This window comes from Oncorhynchus kisutch, linkage group LG6, assembly GCF_002021735.2.
Source record: "Oncorhynchus kisutch isolate 150728-3 linkage group LG6, Okis_V2, whole genome shotgun sequence".
NCBI lineage: Eukaryota > Metazoa > Chordata > Actinopteri > Salmoniformes > Salmonidae > Oncorhynchus > Oncorhynchus kisutch.
This window is the reverse complement of record NC_034179.2, coordinates 68,284,412-68,302,586: the sequence shown is the minus strand read 5'-3', so window position 1 is coordinate 68,302,586 and position 18,175 is coordinate 68,284,412. Positions and strand designations below refer to the sequence as shown.

The following is an 18,175-nucleotide window of genomic DNA, read 5'->3' as shown; positions in this document are numbered from 1 at the left end:
CCCCACCACTGTTTCTGTAAAAAACTGAGGGATTGGGCTGGATTCACTCTCAAATTCATAGGCAGAGCTATTGATGCAGGGACTGACCATCCATGATATTAAAATGATAGTTTTAACCAAGGGGGCTATACAGTGTTTGTTTACATTTATTTAGTTTACAAACGTTGGAGTAAAACAATCTTATATTTTAGGTTCTGATGGGGTACGATAGTTAAACTAAGCTAATCAGTTATATTCTTCAAGACTCAAGGGGAATAAATAATTAATTTATGTCCAAAAATGGATGTAGCAACTGCTGATTGGCCATTTAAGACATGCTGTTTGTCAGAAATGTAGGTTTTGTGTTTCAAATCGAAGGACAAATGAGTGTGGAGAGTTGCAGAATTGTTTCTATTCCCACTGTTCCAGTTTGTTATTATTCACACTGAAGGTCACAATCTTAATTTTCTTTTATGTTTTTCAGTTTTTTTCACATTCTTTCTCTCTCTGTACAGTAAGTCTCCAAAACTGAGGGAAAGATTGTTACTGCAGTTTTCTCATCTCTGTTTCTTATCTCAACCTTCCTGATAATTGGGACGATGTGTCAGCCTCACCACCTACACACACCTCACCTTTAACACTTCTCTACCGCACACGCACACACACACACACACCCTGCACACTGCACCCCCACATAGTCCCACTCCTCCACTCAACACACTGCTGTTGCTGTTTTAGGATCCTCTTATCCTGCCTCCTACCTGCTATATGAATCTCAAGAGCATTTCCAGTACTTCCAGACCAAACCATAGAACCTATAGTGAGTGGGCAGTAATATTTGACATGTGTATGTACAGTATATTATATATATCTCACTTCTAGTCCTTGGGCCCATGACATCAAGAGCGTCTTACATGGGAGCATTGACAATGTGCTTTTGACGTGCCAATGTCCCTAAGTACAATTTAGCCTTCTTGGCAGAGTTGCAAAGAAAAAGCCATATCTTAGACTGGCCAATAGAAAGAAAATATTAAGATGGGCAAAAGAACACAGACACTGGACAGAGGAACTCTGCCTAGAAGGCCAGCATCCCGGAGTCACCTCTTCACTGTTGACATTGAGACTGGTGTTTTGCTGGTACTATTTAATGAATCTGCCAGTTAAGGACTAAGGACTTGTGACGTGTCTGTTTCTCAAACTAGACACTCTAATGTACTTGTCCTCTTGCTCAGTTGTGCACCTGGGCCTCCCACTCCTCTTTCTATTCTAGCTAGAGCCAGTTTTCTCTATTCTGCGAAGGGAGTAGTATACAGCGTGTACGAGATCTTCCGTTTCTTGGCTATTTCTCGCATGGAATAGCCTTCATTTCTCAGAACAAGAATAGACATGAGTTTCAGAAGAAAGCTATTTGTTTCTGGCCATTTTGAGCCTGTAATCGAAACCCACAAATGCTGATGCTCCAGATACTCAACTAGTTTAAAGAAGGCCAGATGTATTGCTTCTTAAATCAGTACAACAGTTTTCAGCTGTGCTAACATAATTGCAAAAGGGTTTTCTAATGATAAATTTGCCTTTTAAAATGATAAACTTGGATTAGCTAACACAACGTGCCATTGGAACACAGTAGTGATGGTTGCTGATAATGGGCCTCTGTACGCCTATGTAGATATTCCATAGAATATCAGCCGTTTCCAGCTACATTAGCCATTTACAACATGAACAATGTCTACATTGTATTTCTGATCAATTTTATGTTATTTTAATGGACAAAAAATGTGCTTTTCTTTAAAAAACAAGGACATTTCTAAGTGACCCCAAATGTTTTAACGGTAGTGTATATATATATATATATATATATATGTTCTTTTTTAATGAAATTCTTCAGTAAATTTCTATTTTCCAATGGGGCTATATATTTGGGTGAGGTTTTAGTCACGCATGAGTAGCCTCGTTTCACTGTCAAAAATGCAATTAAACTATCTAGTGTTCATCGTAATTGTCACGACTTCCACCGAAGGTGGCTCCTCTCCCTGTTCGGGCGGTGCTCGGTGGTCGTCGTCGCCGGCCTACTAGCTGCCACCGATCCATTTTTCCTTTTCGTTTGTGTCTGTCTGTATTGTTTACACCTGGGTCCTATTAGTTGATTTCGGGGGGTTTATTTACCTCCGCTGCCTGCTAGTCTTTGTGCGGGATTGTTTGCTGTGGTATCTTTGTTAGGGGTGCGTGTCTGCACCACGGGGTTTTCTTTTACAGTTTGTACCGCAGTTTGTACCGGTTGGTGTTTAGGAGTAGAGGTTTCTCCTCCGTGCGTAACATTTATTTCCCTGTGGGTGGCGACCTCGTTTGGGCGTATTCTCCCCCATGTTGTTGCTGAGTTGGGACGTCTTAAATAAACGATTGTGCCACTGGGACTTCCTTGTTCTCCTGCTCCTGATTCCTACACCTCCCTCCTTTAAGGAGGCTCATAACCGAAATAACAAAACAATGTCAAATACATTTAGTCAAATCATTAACATCCAATCACATTTCTTGTTTGTTTCACAATAACAAATATTTTGCATCTTCAAAGTGGTAGGCATGTTGTGTAAATTAAATTATACAACCACCCCCCAAAAAAATATATTTTAATTCCAGGGTTGTAAGGCAACAAAATAGGAAAAATGCCAAGGGGGTGAATACTTTTTCAAGCCACTGTACATTCCCAAAACGGACAACACAAACAACTGGATGTGTTACCGCTTTCATGCCCTGCCTCCAGTCCACTTACCGATATCTGAACAAGAGAGCCTCATCGAAATTGCAACGAGCGGTTCTGTGAAAATGTTATTTAATCAGAAGCCACTGCCAGATTTCTGGATTGGGCTGCGCTCAGAGTATCCTGCCTTGGCAAATCGCACTGTTAAGACACTGATGCCCTTTGCAACCACGTACCTATGTGAGAGTGGATTCTCGGCCCTCACTAGCATGAAAACTAAATACAGGCACAGACTGTGTGTGGAAAATTATTTAAGACTGAGACTCTCTCCAATACAACCCAACACTGCAGAGTTATGTGCTTCCTTTCAAGCACACCCTTCTCATTAACCTGTGGTGAGTTAGTCACAATTTTTGATGAACAAATAAGGCATTATATGTAAGATGGCTAAATAAAGAGAAAATGATTGATTATCACTATATTATTATTATTATTTATTTTTTAACCTTTATTTAACTAGGCAAGTCAGTAAAGAACAAATTCTTATTTTCAATGATGGCCTAGGAACAGTGGGTTAACTGCCTGTTCAGGGGCAGATTGACAGATTTGTACCTTGTCAGCTCGGGGATTTGAACTTGCAACCTTCCGGTTACTAGTCCTAGTACAGACAAGTGCTATCCAGGTCTGAAACATTTGCTCTATGTCTAGTTTAAGACGCATAAAGTAAGGTGGAATCCCAAATTCAAGGTTCCAATACTTTGATGGGAACCCTCCACAGATCCCAACAAGTTTTCACTACAAGTCCTGTTCGTTTGCAGTGAGTACAAGTACTCACTGTTTAGTGTGCTGGCCCATGTAATAATTCCTTGAAATGTGTTATCTACAGGACCCCCCCCCCCCCCACAGCCTCTCTGCGTACTGTTCAAAATGTTCTCTTGTGCCCTGCCTACAAGCCAGGAACCTAGTCCAGTCCGCATGAGATGGACCCCAAAGAGCGAGCAAGTTTGCTTTTCACTTAGAGTTGAAAGCAAAAGTAATTGCCATACATCTCGCATTTCAAGAATATACGCATTGTACTGGGTCTTCACCCGTTCTCACCATGGTGGGAATGGTCCAATATCATTTAAGTGAGAGATGGTCTCACTGCATGTTAACCTGCGCAACATGAGACTGCTTCTGCATTGTTTGTAAATGTCCTAATGACTGAAATAGGAGCAGCTGCTGCCCTAAATGGACTCGCTAGTCTATGAGGAGTGCGACAGCAGCTAGGAGTTTGAATATGAGGACAGCATAACATGCGTTTTGGAGTGTGGCTGGACTCTCCACAGTTGTCTGTAAAGCCAACACCATTATCGGTATCTGAAACGTTACGAGTGCCTGAATGCTCCAGTGTCTTGACTCTCTTTTTTTAACACTTTACATTGCGGCTTCAAAAGTGTCAGCTCTTACTCTAAATTATTTTGTCCGAAAATAATTATGACCATTCTTATCTTTCTTGATCAGCTTTCGAACCAGCTCATGAATACAAGATTCGCTTAACTCAAAAAGGTCTATAGCTTGCACCTTATCCATACTGAACAAAAATATAATATTCAAGGGTTATTCTTACTTTTTACTATTACTAATTGTGAAGATATCGAAACTATGAAATAACACATATGGAATCATGTAGTAACCAAAAAAGTATAAACAAATCAAAATATATTTCAGATTCTTCAAGGTAGCCACCCTTTGCCTTGACAACAGCTTAGCACACTCTACTCATTCTCTCAACCAGATTCATGAGGTAGTCACCTGGAATGCATTTCAATTAACAAGTGTGCCTTGTTAAAAGTTAATTTGTGGATTTTCTTAATGCGTTTGAGACAATCAGTTGTGACAAGGTAGGGGTGGTATACAGAAGTTAGCCCTATTTGGTAAAATACCAAGTCCAAGAACAGCTCAAATAATCCAAGAAAAATTACAGTCCATCATTACTTTAAGACATGAAGGTCAGTCAATCCCCAAAATTTCAAGAACTTTGAAAGTTTCTCCAAGTACAGTTGCAAAAACCATCAAGCGCTATGATGAAACTGTCTCTCATGAGGACCGCCACAGGACAGGAAGACTCTGAGTTACATCTGCTGCAGAGAATAAGTTCATAAGAGCTACCAACCTCAGAAACAACAGCACAAATAAATATTTCACAGAGTTCAAGTAACAGACACGTGGAGGAGACTGCTTGAATCAGGCCTTCATGGTCAAATTGCTGCAAAGAAACCTCTACTAAAGCAATGCCAAGAAACACGAGCAATGGACATTAGGCTGGTGGAAATCTGTCCTTTGGTCTGATGAGTCCAAATATACGATTTTTGGTTCCAAACGCCATGTCTTTGTGAGATGCAGAGTAGGTAAACGGATGATCTCTGCATGCATGGTTCCCATCATGAAGCATGGAGGAGGAGGTGTGATGGTGTGGGGGTGCTGTGCAGGTGACACTGTCTGTGATTTATTTAGAATTCAAGGCACAATTAACCAGCATGGCTACCACAGCATTCTGCAGTGATATGCCATCCCATCTGGTTTGCACTTAGTGGGACTATCATTTGTTTTTCTACAGGAGTATGACCCAACACACCTCCAGGCTGTGTAAGGGCTATTTGACAAGAAGGAGAGTGATGGAGTGCTGCATCAGATGACCTGACATCCACAATTTGTTTTATACTTTTTTGGTTACTACATGATGTCATATGTGTTATTTCATAGTGTTGATGTCTTCACTAATATTCTACAATGATGAAAATAGTAAGAATGAAGTAAAACCCTTGAATGAGTAGGTGTGTCCAAACTTTTGACTGGTACAGTAGATCATACAGTTAGCTCAGAAGACAAAGCATGAACAAAGAATTGTCCATTAGGCCAGAGGCCTAGAAACCTAGGAAATAAGAATCGATCATACAATCCTTCCTCCATGGATGGGATACAGGATAAGAGTGAGAACAAAGGCAATTAATTTTTAACATCTGATGTAACCTTCACAACTCAAAACCAACCCCCAATGGCCAATGAAACGATATCAAGTTAACCATGTAATCTGATCACCAAGGCCTAATCTCTACAGGGTGTCACAACATCTAATACCTTGTGTGGAGGATGAGACCAACGTAAACAAGACAGAATTCATGAGAAGACAAAAGAAATTGCATAAGAGTAATTCAGAGTTCACCCTGTACAGATTCAAGAATCCACATCGATCATCCATCCATATAGGTAGCATCAGAGTTATCCTCAGTGAACACGCTAGATAGATACCAGACAATATTATTCTATCACATTCAATAGTCAGTCCTCTGGTTACTGTAACAGAGAGAAACATTTTGGCCCCTCAGAGGGGGATGGGCTGACTAGTCCTTCGGCATTGTCCTTTTGTTCCTGGACCATTTTCCATGCAGTGCCGGGTGACAGAGAACACATAAATTAGGCTTATGAATCCTGTGTGTAAAGGTAGCCTAGCAATTAAGGGTGTTGGATCAGTAACCAAGAGGTTGCTGGTTTGAAACCCAGAGCAGATTCGATTTTTTAAAATCTGTTGATGTGCACTTTAGCAAGGCACTTCACTCGAATTGCCCCTGTAAGACTGTTCTGATACTGACCTTCCCATGACATTGGCCTGTGGTCTAGTCCTCTGAGGTGCCAAACAGGGGGATGATGCATCCGTACACATCCTCTGGGATGCCAGGAAATATCACCACTGTCTTACTATACACTGAATCTCAATGAACAGCACGGTGGGGTTTGTGTTATGATAAACTCATCTCTCTCTGCGTTTAGAGGGGATATTGTTCATGTCTACTGTCAGGTGTTTACAGCCCCAGTGAATACTGTACATGTGTTCGCTATTGTTCTTGTGTGTGTGGTTTAGCACCAAATTGGTTCTGGGCACTACCGCTTTTTACTTGATGTCTGTGTCGGTTAAGATTAAAAAGACGGATGACTGTATCGCAAACGCTGACAAGCAAATCTTCCCGTGCCTGTGGCACTCTCCTCCACTCTCTTTGTGAAGCGGAAGAATCAGAGATATCTGTTGGTGCACAGTCTTTCTCTCTACATCTCTGTCTCTGTTCAAACAAACACGCTAACCTTCCCACTGACATAACCAGACAGACAGGACATTTTAACTTATCAATTCTAGATGCTTTTGAGAAGAAAGCAGCACCAAACTGCTGGTCTGATACATAACGTTCTGAGAACCAGATGTTTCTTAGAGCTTGGTGAGGGCCTGGTTGTCCTACAGTGTATGGTTATTTTGCACACAACTTTCTGGGAATGGTGCACGATAGTTGTTCGGCTTGGAACATTCTCAGCACATTTAAAGAACTTGACCCAAAAACATCATTTTCTTGCTATTTCATTACTTAAATAGAGCGTTTCCCAGAAGTTCAAACATGGTTACATTGCATTTCAATTTTGGAATGTCACGGCAACGTTGTTCAACTGGTTTGACATTGGAAATGTTCTCAAATTGTTCAGATAATGTTAAGAAACAACGTTCTTCTGTGGGAATTGCAGTACTTCCGTATAATGTCTCCCACAGGTTTCCTCGCGGTTCTATTTAAAGTCATGTTCTCAAATTGTTCCCGAGAACGGTAAGAAAACTTCCCATAAAAACCACAAGAAAACTTTAGTAACATTCAGAGAACATTCTAAGAATGTTACTTATTTGTGTCTGTTTTTTGTTTTACTTGTGGGGACCATCCTTGTGGGGACCAGAAGTCCTCCCAAGGATAGTAAAACAAAGGAATATTCAGAAAGGTGGGAACATTTCGCCGGTCCCCACGAGGAAAAAGGCTATTTTAGGCTTAGCGGTTAGGTTTAGGGTTGGAGGAGGCATAGGAATCCTTTGTGTAAAGGTAGCCTAGTGATTAAGGGCGTTGGACCAGTAACCGATCTAATCTCAGAGCTGATTAGATTTTTAAAAATCTGATGTGTCCTTTAGCAAGGCACTTAACTTGAATTGCTCCTGTAAGATGCTCTGGATAAGACTGTTCTGATACTGACCTTCCCATGACATTGGCCTGTGGTCTAGTCCTCTGAGGTGCCAAACAGGGGGATGATGCATCAGTAAACATCCTCTGGGATGCCAGGAAATATCACCACTGTCTTACTATACACTGAATCTCAATGAGCAGCACGGTGGGGTTTGTGTGATGATAAACTCATCTCTCTCTGCGTTTAGAGGGGATATTGTTCATGTCTACTGTCAGGTGTTTACAGCCCAGTGAATACTGGACATGTGTTGGCCATTGTTCTTCTGTGTGTGGTTTAGCCCAAATTGGTTCTGGGCACTACTGCTTTTTACTTGCTGTCTGGTTTGGGTTACAATTAAGGTTACGATTAGGGTTAGAGGTTAGGTTTAGCATTAGGGTTAGGAGTTAGGGTTAGAGGTTAGGTTTAGCATTAGGGTTAGGAGTTAGAGTTAGGTTAAGAGTAAGCGTACAGGTTAGGGAAAATAGGATTTTGAATGGGAATCAATTGTTTGGTAAAACAACCGTGTGTGTGTGTGTGTGTGTGCGTGCGTGTGTGTGCGTGTGTGCGTGCGTGTGCGTGCGTGTTTCCAGTAACTACTCTAAACAACCACCCATTTATACAAATTTTAAAACGCCTTTCAGTCCTTTTTTGTCCATCCAGTGAATTTTCTTCTTTGGAGCCATATCTTCTGAGTCTTATCTCCGCAGTGACGACAGGTGCTAAATGAAATGGATTAGGCCTAAAGAGGCCTGGTCATCCGAGTCATCTCCACACTCCATGCCCGGGTCTCTCCAAAGCTCTCATTAATCGGGGGCAGGCCGAGCGGCGGGCAGGCGACGGTGCATGTGTTGATTAGGTACTGGAGTGGTCCCTGGTTCACTGGCTGCTGAGGAAAGGAAAGAGGTTGTTTGGAAGCGCTTCACACGAGGAGGAGACGCAGGGAAAACGGAAATTACTGTTTTCTTGGGAATAAAAGAATCCACTCTGAAATTGAAATAGGCTGTTCTGCAATGCTAAACTGGAGGCTAGTTAGCTCTCTGTGTCTCTTGTCTTGAACCGTGTTTTAATGTGCAGTGTAATGCTCATAGACTGTGACAGGAACGGTTGAATAGGACTCCGGTCACAATTCCCATGGCGAAAATAGGGCTTAATGTAACAGTGCTGCCAGAGCCCACCCACTAGTTCACTGAAAACCTGAGAGGGATTCACATTGGAGAACCGGTAACAAGAGCCTAGCCTAATGTGGCTCTGTGAGTACACTGTACTGTAACCTCCAGCTGTTGAGTAACATCATGGTTTACAGTCAAATGCTCTTGCTTTATCTCCACCGACACACTGTGTCCATCTGCCTTCCACATTCCACTTCTGTATCACTCACGGGTCACATGGTCTCTGGCAGTGATATAAGGAATAAAACACACTCTGCCACACACCTCAAACACACACTTCACGCGTGGCTTCCTTTATTGCCTCGGATAACAATGTGGGATGAGAGGCCAGGTGGTAGTGTTAACCCTTCCACTGCCTTGGATGGGATGATGTAGTGGTGTGTGTGTGTGTGTGTGTGTGTGTGTGTGTGTGTGTGTGTGTGTGTGTGTGTGTGTGTGTGTGTGTGTGTGTGTGTGTGTGTGTGTGTGTGTGTGTGTGTGTGTGTGTGTGTGTGTGTGTGTGTGTGTGTGTGTGTGTGCATGCACCCATATTTAGGCTCTGAGGATCAATGTCTGCAAGTCCAACCTTAAGCCCTCTGTAGATTTCACAATTTTTCACAGCCCACACTTAGAACTGCATCTCCCAGTGCTAGTAGCTGCCTGCCTGTCTAGTCTATACCACATCGCCCACATTCATGGACATTCTGGGGGTTGATCATTTCTTTGTAAGGAAAAATACATTCTGAAATTTCAAAGTGGAAATCACAAATCTCTCTCTCTGTCTCTTCCTCTCTCTTCCTCTCTCTCTCTGCCTCTTCCTCTCGCTCTCTTTCTCTCTCGCTCGCTCCCTCTCTCTCTGTCTCTTCCTTTCTCTCTCTCTCTTCCTCTGTCTCTCTCTCTCTCTTCCTCTCTCTCTCTCTGTCTCTTTCTAGCTCTCTTTTTCTCTCTCTCTCTCTCTGTATTTTATATTACAGCCTTTTCTCTTCTCTTTCTCCATTCAGCTGTGCCTCTCTCATATTTTGGTGTGAGAGCGAGGAGCGTTCCAGCAGGATGCACTAGAAAGATTACAGAGTCTGCCTGGCCCTGCCAGCACCAGCTCTGGGTTTGGATGGCTGTTGGCTGTGACAGCTCTGATTGGTATGTTTCTGTGCCCTGTGAGATGGAGCATCGCCCTTCTGCTCTCTGCTCTCCTCTAGTAATCAGCCACGCCACTTCAGCAGCGCTGCATTACGCGAGGCTACACCACGCTAGTCAACACAACACTTTCCCCCCCCCAAAAAACAAGTAGCCTAGCTACCAATGATCAGGCCTGGCATTCGTCTAAGACTGGACTGTCGCTTGGCTCAGCCAGCTCACAGTGCCAGTCAAATCATCCAGCAAAAGTCTTATAAAATGAATCTTTGCGTAGGCCTGTATTCTCGGTTACTGCCTGCAGAATTGGCTCCGCTGCTTTTTGGATGTGGGTTCTGTGGCTGGCTGTGCGATTGGTGGGTTTGATTGAAGTGAGCGGTCCTGGCTGGAATGAGATGTGGACTGTGACTGACAGACGTGGGCACAAGGACCAGATTCCTTAACTACACCATGTTGTAAACCCAAACAGTAGTCCTGCCAATACTGCCTGCCCATCTTCTCCTCTGTCATTTATGAGCTTCTAAATGAGCAGCTGTCATTGCCACACACACACACACACACCTATGTACACACATTCTGCACAGTCCTACAGTATGTATGTATGTATGTATGTATGAATGATGGGACTTAACTGAAGAATGAATACAGGAGTTCATCAGGACTTTGCTTTTCTCCAACCGATGTGTGCTCTATATAAATATACAGTGTATATTTATGAACATATGGCAAGTCAATACCTAAATGGAAGGTGGAAAGGACTATTTAAAAACCTGTACAGTTTGTGAGTTGGGAAACAGGTGGAAGAGGGGCACGTTTCAACAGCACCACCATCATCCCTCTACTAGTACTGCACTGACAAAATATACACATTTATTTACTTACAAACTAGCATGATTCCTGTGAAGAAATGTTTTATTCTTCATGACTATAATTCATGTTAACTTTTACAACTGTTTTAATATGATTCATTTACGAGTCATTTGTTTTCAGATATGTTTTCCCAAAACTAGGAGGCTTATTTGTACATTTTTGTTCCGGATAAAGGGTCTTTGAAGTGAAAGTAGCACAGGGCTGTGCTGTGAAGCCTGACAGCAGAGCAACGATACGAAAGAACCCAGAGCACAGTGTGGGTTGTATGGATGGTAACTCAAAGAGAGAGCAGGAGAGGAGGCGGGGGGATGATGTTTTATTCTTTCATTTTTTTCCCCCCTTTGTAGTCAGAGAGAAAAAGTGAGTGTGGGTTTCTTACTCGTGCTCAAAGTGCCTGCCTGCGCTTCACATATTTCATGGCGCAATCTCTGTGTTTGCCTCTCATAGCCTAACCGCTGGGCAAACACTGGGCACACGCTGGTTGAATCAAAGTTGTTTCCAAGTCATTCCACTGGGCACAGACGTTGAATGGACGTTGAACGGACGTCTGTGCCCCGTCCTCCTTTTTCCTCTCAAAATACACCCACCCTAATAGGGGAGCTTTATATTGTGAAGGCGCCTGGGTCTGTGCTTGAGCCCTATTCAATTATTACACAGTCTAAACGAATCAACAAACTAGCCCTCCAGTAAATTACCAGCCATTTGGAGAACCGTGCACACCCTGTCACAGGTGTGGTGCACCCCTCCAGCTGCTGTATATGGTCTGCCTGGGAGGCTGAGGTTCATCCCAGAGAAACACCCTTCTTGGGGCTATCTATTGTGTCTGTTCTGACTGTGTGCCTTAGGAGGCTGTTCTCTTTGGGGACTGCCTGGCTGTGACTGTAGAGTGGTGGGGTTCTCCCTGAATCTCTCTCTCTCAGCCACACTGGATGCATGTATTATTAAGTTGACCCGCGGTATGTTCAATGTGCTGATGTGTTCGCAGTGGGGGAACACAAAGCTCAAAGTGTGTGTGTGTGTGTGTTCCCAGAACCAATGTTATTGCCTCTCTTTGGTTTCGTATCAGAGTGTCTCTACAAAGTCCTATTCAAACCAGACTGTACAAAAAAAAGTGTTTTTTAACCTAACTAGGCAAGTCAGTATTTTCAATGACAGCCTAGGAACAGTGGGTTAACTGCCTGTTCAGGGGCAGAACAACAGATTTGTACCTTGTCTGCTCGGGGGTTTGAACTTGCAACCTTCCGGTTACTAGTCCACCGCTCTAACCACTAGGCTACCCTGCATGAGGGTGAAAATGAAAGGTGTTTCCACATGCACTATAAATATGATTTATTCCTTTACTCCAGGGTCTTAAGTCCAGGGCCACTTCTGACCTGATATCATGCTTGATCGGGGTGAGCAGCATGTATGGCTGATGATGATTTGTTTCTGTGTGTTTCATGGCTGGAGTTTTAACTGTCAAACGCCAGCCTGAGAGCCCAGATCTCTGTCAGAGCAGCTCACTGATACACTACCGTGTCCCGCAGTTAAACCACCTGCTCTTCTAAATGTCACTGGCTGAAGGGTGACTGATGTCGGACACGCTGTAGCTGCGCCACTGAAGATCTCTCTCTCTTTCTTTCTCTCTCTCTCTCTCTCTCTCTCTCAGCTGCCCCCTCTCTTTCTTTCTCTCTCTCTCTCTCCTCTCCCCCCTCTCTCTCTTTCTCTCTCTCTCTCTCTATTTCTCAGCTGCCCCCTCTCTTTATTTCTCTCCCTCTCCCTCTCTCTCTCTCCCTCTCTCCTTCTCAGCTGCCCCCTCTCTTTCTCTCTCTCTCAACCTCTCTCTTTCTCTCCCTCTCTCTCTCTCCCTCTCTCTCTTTCTCAGCTGCCCCCTCTCTTTCTCTCTCTCTCTCAACCCCTCTCTGTCTCTCACTCTCTTATCAGACCCTGTCTTGGACATGTCTATCGCTCACCCGAAATTCAATCTTAAGCCATTTTGTTGTTTAAAGAGGCACAAACCGTGGACTAAGACCTGCTTATAATTAAGCTTAGAAAAAGAAGATGAATGAATATCTCTGATATGCAACTGCTATCATAGTGCAGAGAGACTCCTATAGGTTTGCTCTATTCAACGTGATTCCATGTATTACATTTTCTTGTGCTCTTATGTTTGCCACTTTCATGTTGAATTGATTGTTTGTCACAGCATTGTAGGACCCCAAATGCAGACGGGGTGATGGAGAAGCACATACTGTATAGGTTATGTGAAACAATGAATGCGAATATAATACATGATAATTAGTTACGCACATTAAATATGACATTAGCACACAACATCTTGGCATTTTATGCCTGGGAGTTTAATTTCCCCTACCGCTAAAGGCTTTTAGAGAGAATTATCACCGTGGGTAATTTTATGATCAGTTGCCTAAATACCCCGGTGATGCTTGTTTACTTTACCTTTATGAGTTTGCACCTGATCTGCGCAGACACCATATGGCTGTTTCGCAGGTTGCCCACGCGGAACATGAGGCACAGTTTCCCGTCGCGCTGCGAGATCACTGAGTCCTGGCTAAACATAAGCGTCTCTGCGCGCTTCTTAGGCTGGGACATTTTAATGAACATGCAGCCGATCAGAAAGGCGTCCACGATAGACCCCAGCAGCGACTGGAACAAGAAGAGAATGATGCCCTCTGGACATTTCTCCGTTATGTAGCGGTAGCCGTAGCCGATGGTGGCCTCCGTCTCTATGAAGAATAGGAAAGCAGAGGGGAAGTTGTAAACGTTGGCAACGCAGGGGGTGTAGGACGAGTCGTGACCATGGTTTATGTCTCCTCTGATGTAGGCGATGATCCACCACATAGAAGCCATGACCAGCCATGCTACTGTATAGGTCAGAACAAAGATAAGTAAGTTCCATCGCCACTTGAGGTCCACCAAGGTGGTGAAGAGGTCGGAGATGTATCGGCTGGTCTCCCCGCCGAGGTTCCCGTGCTGCACGTTGCAACGACCGTTCTTCTCCACGAACCGCTGGCGTTTCTTTTTGACAGGTGCGGTAAAAGCGGTGGTGTCTCGGTTTGTATTCACTACCTGATAGTCCTCCCCAAATTTCCTCCGTAGCGCAGCCATAACTTTATCAGAGTATGAAAAAAATCACTTGCGGTTTTGATCCATTACTTTGTTGTCTTTGTTTCACAAAGACTTGTTATCTGTAGCGCGTAAAGGTCTCCATGGCCAATAACGCGCTGCGCATGGATCTGGGTATACTCCTCTAAACAGTGCACTCTTTACAAAAGCTTTTAACCTACTCTCACAGGCTTTAGTTTAACATTTTCCACAAAAAGATATGATGGGTTGGGTGTGCCATAAGGAGGTGATGATTATTCACTCGCTGTCCCTCTGCTTTCGATTAAAGTGAGAGTGCCCTCGGAGTAGACTGTCTCCTGAACAGACATGACCACACTGAGAGTTAGCGAGAGACAGTGTGGTGTGTGTGTGTGTGTGTGTGTGTGTGTGCAAGAGAGAGAGAGAGAGGCGGGTTATTCAATATAATTTATCAGCAGATGTTTTTAAATATTCAAATTAAATATATATATGTCATTCAAAAACAGTATTCCTTGGGGAGAGGTAGGCCTGCGGAGAGGATCATTACCAACAACAACCACTTGATTAGGCTACGGTAGCCTAATGAAACTCGGGATGGTTGGACCCCATTCAGTTTCCCCGCTACCTGCTCTGAAGTCAGGCAATGCCACCTTGCGGACAGAAAACGCACGTACAGTCGTATAAGCGTAGCGCAGGTGTCAGTGATTTATTTAGTGGGCCTATACTTTTCTTTGAGTCCGTCTATTAAAACAGTCAAGTAAAAACAGTGTTTATTAATTTACTCCAATTTGCTTTGCAGCAACTTTCATGTGCACTCTATTTCTACACAGCTCCAAATTCAACCCCCTTGCTAATGTAGTTGCTCTTCTTTAGTTTCCTGTAGCGAGGCTGTTATTGATTCAAACATACTACAGGCCCTTTTCAGACATGTCCCAGAGGACATCTTCAAAACAGTGGGCAGATTCGACCTTGGCACTTGCTGCTAATCAGCCCAGCACAAAGGAATGTATTGTAACTGTAGAAGATGGCTGAATCCTGTGCATAGTTATGCTATATTGTTAATTCCTGTTAGTCCGATTCTGCATTGATTGAACTTCATAACCATCTATATGTCTCCTAGATCTGTCTGTCTGTCTGTCTGTCTGTCTGTCTGTCTGTCTGTCTGTCTGTCTGTCTGTCTGTCTGTCTGTCTGTCTGTCTGTCTGTCTGTCTGTCTGTCTGTCTGTCTGTCTGTCTGTCTGTCTGTCTGTCTGTCTGTCTGTGTCTGTGTCTGTCTGTCTGTGTCTGTCTGTCTGTCTGTCTGTCTGTCTGTCTGTCTGTCTGTCTGTCTGTCTGTCTGTCTGTCTGTCTGTCTGTCTGTCTGTCTGTCTGTCTGTCTGTCTGTCTGTCTGTCCATTCATTCCACATGGTCACTGATGTCCAGGTCATTTTATCTACACTGAGTATACAAATCATCCAGAACATAGACTGACCAGGTGAATCCAGGTGAAAGCTATGACCACTTCAATCCACTTCAATTACTGTAGATGAAGGGGAGGAGACAGGTTCAAGGAGGATTTTTAAGCCTTGAGACAAGTATTGCGTATGTGTGCCATTCAGAGGGTGAATGGGAAAGACAAAGGATCGACAGTAAGCGCCTTTGAATTGAGTATGATAATAGGTGCCGGGCACACCAGTTTGTGTGAACTGCAACGCTACTGGGTTTTTCACACTCAACAATTTCCCCTGTGAATCAAAGATGGTCCACCACCCAAAGGACATCCAGCCAATTTAACACAACTGTGGGAAGCTTTGAAGTCAACATGAGACGGCATCCATGTGGAACGCTTTAGACACCCTGTAGAGTCCATGCCTCGACAAATGAAGGCTGTTCTGAGGGGCAAAGAGGGGTGTTCTTAACGTTTTGTACAATCAGTTTATATCAAAACAATGATATACTGTATCACAATGGGGCTGTGTAATGGTTTGGTCTAGGCTATTGGTCTAGGCTATTTATAGGCCCAACTTATTCTGGCTTTACCTTGTGTTTATAGAGAGAGAGAGTAGTGTGGCTGATGGCATAGGTCCGTTCAGCAGAGCAGTTGGATCAAATACATTATCTGTTGCAGTAATACAATCATCTGTTACTGCCATTAACAGGCCCACAAGGAGATAACCAGCTGTTTCACTGTGATTAGTCACTTATGGATAGATTCCCAGTTATCTAAAGGACCGATAGACAATGAATGGGTTTGCTGTTGTGTTCAAATGGAATGAGAATGGGTTCCCAGAGGTTAGACACTCAACAGATCTTTTCGGGAATACTTTTTTTTAACCACCTATAGTACCTGTCAAAGTTTGGACAAACCTACTCATTCAAGGGTTATTCTTTTTTTAAACTATTTTCTACATTGTAGAATAATAGTGAAGACAGCAAAACTGAAATAACACATATGGAACCATGTAGTAACCAAAAAAGTATTAAACAAATCTAAATATATTTTTGATTCTTCAAAGTAGCCATCCTTTGCCTTGATGACAGCTTTGCACACTCTTGGCATTTTCTCAACCAGCTTCACCTGGAATGCTTTTCCAATAGTCTTGAAGGAGTTCCCGCATATGCTGAACACTTGTTAGCTACTTTGCGTTCACTCTGCGGTCCAAATCATCCCAAATCATCTCAATTGGGTTGAGGTTATGTGATTGTGGAGGCCAAGTCATCTGATGCTGCACTCCATCACCCTTCTTCTTAGTCAAATAGCCCTTACACAGCCTGGATGTCTGTTTTTGGTCATTGTCCTGTTGAAAAACAAATGATAGTCCCACTAATAACCAGATGGAATGGCGTATCGTTGCACAATGGTGTGGTAGACATGCTGGTTAAGTGTGCCTTGAATTCTAAATAAATCACTGACAGTGTCACCAGCAAAGCACCCCCAGACCATCACACCTCCTCCTCCATGCTTCACGGTGGGAACCACACATGCAGAGATAATCCATTCACCTTCTCTGCATCTCACAAAGACACGCCGGTTTGAACAAAAAATCGTGAATTTGGACTCACCAGTCCAAAGGACAGATTTCCACCGGTCTAATGTCCATTGTTCGTGTTTCTTGGCCCAAGCAAGTCTCTTCTTATTATTGGTGTCCTTTAGTAGTGGTTTCTTTGCAGAAATTTGACCATGAAGGCCTGATTCACCCAGTCTCCTCTGAACAGTTGATGTTGAGATGTGTCTGTTACTTGAACTCTGTGAAGCATTTACTTGGGCTGCAATTTCTGAGGCTGGTAACTAATGAGCTTATCCTCTGCAGCAGAAGTAACTCTGGGTCTTCCTTTCCTGTGGCGGTCCTCATGGGAGCCAGTTTCACCATAGCGCTTGATGGTTTTTGTAACTGCACTTGACATTTTCAGGATTAACTGATGGACTGTCATTTCTCTTTGCTGACTTGAGCTGTTCTTTCCATAATATGGACTTGGTCTTCTGTATACAACCCTGCCTTGTCACAACACAACTGATTGGCTCAAACACATTAAGAATGAAAGAAATTCCACAAATTAACTTTTAACAAGGCACATCTGTTTATTGAAATGCATTCTAGGTGACTACCTCGTGAAGCTGGTTGAGAGAATGCCAAGAGTGTGCAAATCTGTCATCAAGGCAAAGGGGGGCTACTTTGAAGAATCTCAAATATAAAACACTTGCTTGGCTACTACATGATTCCATGTGTGCTATTTCATAGTTTCGATGTCTTCACTAAGAAAATAGTACAAATAAAGAAAAACCCTTGAATGAGTCAGTGTGTCCAAACGTTTGGCTGGTACTGTATGTTGAAATAAGAGTATTGAGTCATTGCCAAATATACTGTATCAGCAACTGGGCTGTTTCAGCAACTGCCAGTTTAAAATGAACAAGTTGGGCCTTATTATATTCAATGTTTATTGCTTTCCTCTGGAAAAGAATATCGCAAGACTGACTGGTTTAATTTTCCCTCTGGCTCTAAATTATAGTGAGGGAGATATCAAATAAAGAAATTATATGGATTCTTTGCAGGTTTTCATTGATAGGCCTGTTGAAAACTGTATTAAAAGCATCCATCAGAAATTATACGGCAGATTAATATAATGCGAAGTATTGCTTCCAGCGGCTCCCACAGTGTGTGTGTGTGTGTGTGTGTTTAGTGTGTGTGTGTGTGTCATGAATATAGCCCCCTAGAGTGATGTCATTTTGAATATTGTATAGCTACCCGTGTGTTTATGCTAGAGACCGTCTTGTAGTGGATA

At 43.2% G+C, this 18,175-nt stretch overlaps 1 protein-coding gene across 2 annotated transcripts in view; it reads right to left on the bottom strand.

Annotated features, from left to right (window-relative positions):
• LOC109893279 (G protein-activated inward rectifier potassium channel 1-like) overlaps window positions 1–14,295 on the bottom strand; it is a 29,601-nt gene extending 15,306 nt beyond the window's left edge. Inside the window, exon 1 of one of the 2 annotated variants that reach the window (XM_031827259.1) lies at window positions 13,270–14,295. In XM_031827259.1, the coding sequence (XP_031683119.1) occupies window positions 13,270–13,938 (669 nt within the window). In that variant the 5' untranslated portion in view covers window positions 13,939–14,295. The remainder of the gene's footprint in view (window positions 1–13,269) is intronic. The other variant, XM_020486429.2, reaches the window with a different exon arrangement.
• Window positions 14,296–18,175: the final 3,880 nt, after the last annotated feature.